Genomic DNA, 8,591 nt, shown 5'->3' on the forward strand with positions numbered 1-8,591 from the left:
AAAAAAAAAAAAAAAAGACTGCGGATCACAGATCATCATAGCAAGTAAAATAATAATTTAAAAGTTTAAAATATTGTGAGAATTACCAAAATGTGACAGAGACACAAAGTGAACAAATGCTGTTGTAAAAATGGTACTGAGAGACTTGCTTGGTGCAGGGTTGCCACAAACCTGCAACATCTGAGAAGTGTAATAAAGGTATGCCTGTACAAGTTTCACAAAAACAAGTTTAAAATATTGTGAGAATTACCAAAATGTGACAGAGACACAAAGTGAACAAATGCTGTTGTAAAAATGGTACTGAGAGACTTGCTTGGTGCAGGGTTGCCACAAACCTGCAACATCTGAGAAGTGTAATAAAGGTATGCCTGTACAAGTTTCACAAAAACAAATAAAAACCGCAAGAGGCTGAAACCAACTGCAAAATCTTACTAGAAACATTAACACAGGTTGAAATAAGTAGAATCCCTCTTTTGATAAAGTGTAAGCTACTATATGTGCACTCAAAAAATAATGCACAAGATGTCAACTCACCTTATTAAAGCCTTTCTCCTGCAACATGGTCTACAAAGCTCAATCAAATGAGGTACTTTAGTCTATACAAGCACTAAAAAACCTTTTAAGGAATTTTTAAATACTAAATTCAAATCACTTATGAAGAGGACTTACAGCTGCCAATAATTTATATTTAAAACTTCTCCAAACACCAAACCTAGATAAAGACATCACAAGAAAATTAAAAAACCAATATCTCTAATGCAAAAATCCTCAACAAAATACTAGCAAGCTAAATCCAACTGCACTGTTAAAAGAATAACACACTATGACCAAGTGAGATTTATCCCAGGAATGCAAGAATGGTTCAACATAAGAAAATCAACATAATATACCACATTAACAGAGCAAAAGGAAAAAAAAAAACACATGATTATCTCAACAGATGCAGAAAAAGCATTTAACAAAATCCAACACCTATTCATGATAAAAACATCCAGCAATAGAAGGGACCATGCTTAACATGAAAAACAGGATTTATGGAAAACCCACAGCTAGCACCATATTCAAGGTAAAAAACTGAAAGCTTTCCCCCTAAGATCAAGAGCAAGACAAAGGGCTTCCCTGGTGGCACAGTGGTTAAGAATCCACCTGACAATGCAGGGGACACGGGTTTGATCCCTGGTCCAGGAAGATCCCATGTACCACAGAGCAACTAAGCCCAATTACTGAGCCTGTGCTCTAGAGCCTGTAGGCCACAACTACTGAGCCCGTGTGCCACAACTAATGAAGCCCACACACCTAAAGCCCGTGCTCCACAACACGAGAAGCTACTGCAACAAGCCCGCACACCGCAACAGAGAGTAACCCCCGCTTGCTGCAACTAGAGAAAGCCCATGCACAGCAACAAAGGCTGAACGCAGCCAAAAATAAATAAATTAAATAAATTAATTTAAAAAGAAACCAAAAAACAAACAAGACAAAACAAAGATGCTCACTCTCCCCAGAGCTATTCAGAATTCTACTGGAATTCCTAGCCAGAGCAATTAGGGAAGAATAAGAAATAAAAGCTACTCAGATTGGAAAGGAAGAACTAAAACTATCTCTATTCACAGGTGACATAATTCTCTATATAGAAAATTGTAAAAAATCCACAGAAAATCTACTAGAGCTAATAAATGAATTTAGCAAAGTTGCACAGCACAAGATCAACATACAAAGATCAGCTGTTTCTACACACAAGCAGTGAACAATCTGAAAAGGAAATTTTAAAAACAATTCTATTAATAATAGTACCTAAAAGAATAAAATAGGTAGAAATAAATTTAATGAAGGAGGTGAAAGACTTGCACACCACAAATTACGAAATACTGCTAAATTTAAGAAGACCTAAATAATAGGAAAGGCATCCCAAGTTCACAGAATGTAACATTAATAGTGTTAAAATGGCAATACACCCCAAAGCAATCTTCAGATACAATACAAGCTCTATCAAAATTCCATAGGCCTTTTTTGCAGAAATGGAAAAGGTGATCTTCAAACTCATGGAATTGCAAAGGGCCCTGAATAGCCAAAACAATACTAAAAAATAAAAACACAGTTGGAGGGCTCACCCTTCCCAATTTCAAAATTTACTACAAAGCTACAGTAATCAAAACAGTGTAGCACTAATATAAGAATAGATGTACAGACAAATGAAAGAGAATTGAAAGTCCAGAAGTAAACCCTAACATATATGGCCAACTGATTTTCAACAAGGCTGTAAAATGATTTTTAACCATTCAACTGTAAAAGAATCTCTTCAACAAATGGTGCTAGGAACACTAGATAACCACATGCAAAAGAATGAAGTTGGACCACTACCTCACTCTATATAAAAAATTAATGATAATTAATTTTGGTTAATTAAAAGTAGGTCAGTAACCTAAATATCAATATGAGATAAAACTATAAAACTATTAGAAGAAAACATAGGGTAAATCTTTATGACCTTAGATTTCATGATAGATTCTCAGATTTTACACCCAAACACAAGCAACATCAACAACAAAAATAGATAAATGGCCTTCATACAAATTAAAAATCACTGTTCATCAAAAGACATTATTTTAAAAAATGAAGACAATCTACAGAATAAGAGAAAATATTTGCAAGTCACTTATTTGATAAGGGTTTAGTGTCCAGAATACATAAAAAATCTTATAACTTGACAACAGAGGCAAACAACCCAAATAAAAAATGGGGAGAGAATATAAACAGACATTTTTCCAAAGAAAATATACAAATGGCCAACAAGCACATGAAACAACGCTCAGTATTATGGATCATTAAGGAAATACAAAGCAAACTCACCAGGCACCACTTCATACCCACTAGGATGGCAATTTAAAAAGAAAAAGAAAGAAAAGAAAAGAACAAGTGTTGGTGACTATACAGAGAAATAAGAATCCTCCTACACTGCTGATGGAAAACTAAAATGGTGCAGCCACTGTGGAAAACAATCTGACCCTTCCTCAAAAAGTTAAACGTAGTTAACTGACCCAGCAATTCCACTCCTAGATATAGATCTAAAGTAACTGAAAACAGAGACTTAAATGCTTTTTCACAAATGTTCATAGTAGCACTATTCACAATAGGTAAAAGGTGGAAACAATCCAAATGTCTATCAACTGATGAATGGATAAACAAATTGTGATATACACATACAATGGAATAGTATTCAGCCATAAAAAATAATGAAATATTGATACATGCTTCAACTTCAATGAATCTTGAATGCTAAGCAAAAGAAGCTAGACATAAAAGATCATGTATTACATGATTCCTTTTATATGAAATATCTGGAGTAGACAAATCCATAGAGACAGCAGATAAGTGGTTACCAAAGGATGGGGGTAGGGGGGTATGGAAAGTGATTAGTTAATGGGTACAGGGATACTTCTGGGATAATGAAAAAGTTTTGAAACTAAAGAGAGGTGGTGATGGTACAACACTGTGAATACACTAAATGTTACTAAATTTTACACTTTAAAATGGCTAATTGTATGTTATGTGAATTTCTCAATTAGAAAAATAGAAAGAAAAATAAAGTAAAAGAAAACAAAACAAAATAAAATAAAAACCTTTCCAAACAGTGGTGTACTAGTGATCTGAAATCTGGGCCTGTAAGAAATGCTGAGATACCAAGAACAATTTTTTTTTTAATTTTACATCTTTATTGGAGTATAATTGCTTTACAATGTTGTGTTAGTTACTGCTGTACAACAAAGTGAATCAGCTATATGTATGCATATATTCTCATATCTCCTCCCTCTTGCATCTCCCTCCCACCCTCCCTATACCACCCCTCTAGGTGGTCACAAAGCACCGAGCTGATCTCCCTGTGCTATGCAGCTGCTTCCCATTAGCTATCTATTTTACATTTGGTAGTGTATATATGTCCATGCCACTCTCTCACTTCATCCCAGCTTCCCCTTCCCCACCCACCTTGTCCTCAAGTCCATTCTGTACACCAAGAACAGCTTAAAAACTAGAGTTGTACCCTATTTTTAAGTGAATGCTAATTATATATGTAAATATATAGAGATACAGATATCTCCAAGAGTAATAAATTGCTTTGCAAAGATATTAGTCTTTTGCAACCATTTTGAATTTCAATCCTAAAATTAACTGTCATCTACATGCTTTCCACCAACAAAGAAATGATTGAATATACTTTTTCAAACTATATAACATTCCCCACACCCTGCTAAGAATCACTACTACAAATAAAAAATTGCCATTATGCCATTAAAACATGATTTGATTTTTTTAAATTTAGCTCATGCTTTTTCAAGATATATGTATTGCATAAAATGAAGTTCCTTGTATAGGCAAAAAAACTTATGCCACAGAGGATTACTAATTTCTCTGATCATAAAGATGACCAGTTATCCAAACACAGATCTTATGACATAAATCAATATTTCCATGATATAAACATGTGGATTTCATTTTTAATTCTGCAAATTAGGAAATTATTATATCAAATCCTGTGCCTTCTTCTTTGCTACAAAGTTTCTGGTTCTCTCCAACAATTGCCTAGTTTTTACCTTTGTTTTTGTTTGCATCGGTATACGAAAATCCTGGTGCTTGTCCTGTTTTTCTGCCAAAAACGCCCCAGAGGTTTGGACCAGTTTTGTGTTTTCCACCTTTTTCCACTGTGTGGCACTGAGCACATTTTTGAACAAAGATCTTGCCTGCCTCAGCATTTGCCATTTTGTTCTGCAATGAAACATTAAACCACAAACCAAAGAAAATATCTGATTTGCAAGGCTGGATAAAAAGGAATTTCATCACTTTGACTGAAGTGAATACTAATGATATTAAACCAAAATATAATTTAAAGCAGACATGCTTTAAATTCTGAGTGCTCAAAAACACAAACATATTATAGCATCCAATTTTATAAAGAATCATCTCACTTATCAGGTTTATTTTGAATTTCTAGCCATTGCTACTTCAGAAATTGCTGTTGGTATAAGCCTGGTTTTCCTTCAGCCTTCAAACAATTACAGTAATTTACCTAAGACAACAATATTCTATTTTTCTTTTCACTTCCAAAAAGTAGAGGTGCAAACAATGACGTGAAGCATATATGTCTAAATTGGTATTCCCTTACTTAAAAATAATCACATAACAAATTGGAAAGGTGATTAAATATGAAATTTATTATGATTATTTACATGCCTGCAATAATAGACAAAACTATATAATACCATATAGAAATGAGGTCACAGCAAGCTACATGTAATACATAATTTCCTATTTACCTTACACTCTCAGCTATAAACAAATCTACCAGACTAAATCAAGCATTACCTAAAAACAATCAAACATTACTGAGTTCAGTCAGCATTAGTACACGTAGTAGAAAATATACAGTTCTAAGTAAGGAGGGTTTTGTTACACAGTGATAGACATACACAATAAATTCTGCCTAAAGATATTTTGGTAAGACTGCCAAAAACTCGGGGTTTCCCTGGTGGCGCAGTGGTTAAGAATCCACCTGCCAACGCAGGGGACACAGGTTTGATTCCTGGTCCGGAAGATCCCACATGCTGCGAAGCAACTAAGTCCGTGCACCACAACTACTGAGACCGCAATCTAGAGCCCGCGAGCCACACCTACTGAAGCCTGTGTGTCCTAGAGCCTGCGTGCCTCAACTACTGAGCCCACACGCCACAACTACTGAAGCCCACGCACCTAGAGCCCAGGATCTGCAACAACGGAAGCCACCACAAAGAGATTACCTAGTACCACAATGAGAAGTAGCCCCCACTCGCTGCAACTGGAGAAAGCCCACGCACAGCAATGAAGACCCAATGCAGCCAAAGATAAATTTAAATAAATTAATTAATTAATTAATTAAAATAAAGAATTCTTACAAATAATAAAAAACAATTTAAAAAAAAGACTGCCAGGGCTTCCCTGGTGGCGCAGTGGTTGAGAGTCTGCCTGCCCATACAGGAGGCACGGGTTCATGCCCCGGTCCGGGAAGATCCCGCATGCCGCACAGCGGCTGGGTCCGTGAGCCATGGCCGCTGAGCCTGCGCGTCTGGAGCCTGTGCTCCAAAACGAGAGAGGCCACAGCTGTGAGAGGCCCGCGGACCGCAAAAAAAAAAAAAAAAGACTGCCAAAAACTCTGTTATGTACCTAAATAAATGCCTCTTCCATCTAAAATGATATAAAAACTAAAATAATTTTAACTTATTGAAAAAAATTTAGTTTGAAATGCTAATGAATGCAGTACCTGGGTTTTGTTTTCCTGCAGTTTGTATTCTTTAAAGAATGGTTGCGGGGTCGGTGGGAATGGGGATGGATTCCACATAAGGGTTACTGTTACAGAAATAATGAAAATACCTAATTCTTGACAGTACAGTTCTAAGCACATTTTTACCTTCAAAACTCAACCGAGGGGCTTCCCTGGTGGCACAGTGGTTGAGAGTCCACATGCCGATGCAGAAGACACGGGTTCGTGCCCGGGTCCGGGAAGATTCCACATGCCGCGGAGCGGCTGGGCCCGTGAGCCATGGCCGCTGAGCCTGCGCGTCTGCAGCCTGTGTTCCGCAGTGGGACAGGCCACAGCAGTGAGAGGCCCGCGCACCACAAAAAAATAAAAAAATAAAAAATAAATAAATAAATAAATAAAAAGAAAGAAAGAAAGAAAGGCTGCTGCAGAGAGGTCCCTCTCTAGAAACTGTCTTCTGTAGCACTTTCAGGGATACCCAGGCCCCACCTCGCTGGGGCTAAGGCGAGCGTCTTACTAACCAAACGGTTGGATCCTCCTCTCTGAGTGAACCCAGGCCCAAATTGCATCATGGCCCATAACCGGTGCTCAGATCACATGAGGGCCCGGCCCACCCGCTCCTAGCTAGTCCCATACTTACCACAGGGTCAGCTACTCCGTCCTCCGCTTCCCCAAAGAGTCTTTAACGTCAACTGTGCGGCGGCTCGGCCGAAGTGTGCGCCCCAAGTTCAAGTTTGGCTGCCCGGCGGCTGCAGCGCCTCGTAAGGCCGCAGTGAAAGGCTAGGCCTGCATGTGCTTCTGGTGGACACCAGCCAGTGGTAGGCGGGGCTCCATTGGCACTGCTGATTGGCTCCCAAATCCCACGGAATCTCAATTCTCGCAGGGGCTTAAAGCCTCGCGCTGCCGAGCAGTCACTGACTGAGTCTAAACCTGACAGAGTGAGGGTCCGGCTTTGTTTGTTTCACTTTTACCTAACTGAAGAGTTAAATTATCTATGTATATTCACAATATGTACCAGCTCTTGCTTGAAGTAGGAATCCAACGTTTTATGAATGGTTCGTCAGTATTTGATTGCGGGAGTCAAATCACGTCAGTAAATGAATACGGCAACTACTTATTCTGTGGGCAAGACACGGTGCCAAGCAACTTGTAAGGACAAACACTGACCTGAAGCGCCAATTTTCTATGAGTTATAATCCAGCTGGGGCAAGATTTAAGTACATTAAAAGTTATATAAATGAGCTACATAAAAAGTGCAATAATATAAGAACGGACAGCGAGGTTGCAAGCTGCTCGTTAATTGCCAAAAGAGCAGAATAGAGTATGAATAGAAACAGAGAGAATGAGTGAGGGAGGAAGATATAAAAGAGAGGACTGGGAAAGCTATAAGAAGACGAGGGTATTGAAGGCAGAAACGTAAGAAAGTCAAAGTCGTGTTTAGGAAAACGTGAGAAGGAAAAGTAGTTTACCTGTGGTTACATAATTAATTCAGTGAGATGTGAGTGGTAAGGCTGTAGCACAGAAATGGGAATATTAAAATAATTTATTAAATTTTGTGTAATAGGTAAGTGTGAGATTTACCCATATTCTTGTTCTCTGGAGCTCTGTCCAATACAACTTTCTGCCATGATGGAAATATTCAGTGTGGACACTGCCTACTAGCCGCAAGTAACTGAGCGTTTGAGGTGTGACTAATGCGACTAACTGAATTTTTTTATTTTAATTAATTTTATTTTAATTTTAATAGCCACAATTACCAGATGGTTGAATGAAACTACTCCAAGTGATACCTATGTGTTCTGTCCTGTGAACTACATATTTAAAAGATGTATGTCATCAAATTGAATCAAAAGGGGGAAAAAAAAATCTGGTGTTAAATATTATTCTCAAACTCAAACAAAGCATGCAAACTCAAGAAATAAAAGGAGACTATTATTTATTGAGTAGCTACCACAAGCCAGGCTAGGTGCTTGCATACATTATCAGTAGCCAGTAGCCTTACAGGATGGGAAAAAAATGGATACTCTGGACCATATTCCTACAGAACAATCTGAAAGTTACTAATTGATCACCAACAAATATCAGTGGTAAAATCTAGTAAAAATTTGCAAATAAGGCAAAACATTTTTACTTAATTAAATATAATGTATGACGACTAATCTCAATAACCAATAAACCTCATTGTAATTAGATCATAGTTTGGAGAAATTTTGGAAAACGATGACAAGAATTTACTATTTTATCCTTGCATTTCAAAAATAAGTTACAATATAATCTCTCTCTCTTTTTTTTTTTTTTTTTTTTTTTC

General features: G+C 37.4%; 1 protein-coding gene across 1 annotated transcript in view; it reads right to left on the bottom strand.

Annotated features, from left to right (window-relative positions):
• Positions 1-4,752, bottom strand: part of LOC103069156 (cytochrome c 2) — a 21,451-nt gene extending 16,699 nt beyond the window's left edge. The window contains exon 1 of the mRNA XM_007450716.1: positions 4,587-4,752. Within this exon, the coding sequence (XP_007450778.1) occupies positions 4,587-4,752 (166 nt within the window). The remainder of the gene's footprint in view (positions 1-4,586) is intronic.
• Positions 4,753-8,591: the final 3,839 nt, after the last annotated feature.

Source organism: Lipotes vexillifer, unplaced genomic scaffold (assembly GCF_000442215.2).
Source record: "Lipotes vexillifer unplaced genomic scaffold, Lipotes_vexillifer_v1.1 scaffold29, whole genome shotgun sequence".
NCBI classification, from domain to species: Eukaryota; Metazoa; Chordata; class Mammalia; order Artiodactyla; family Lipotidae; genus Lipotes; species Lipotes vexillifer.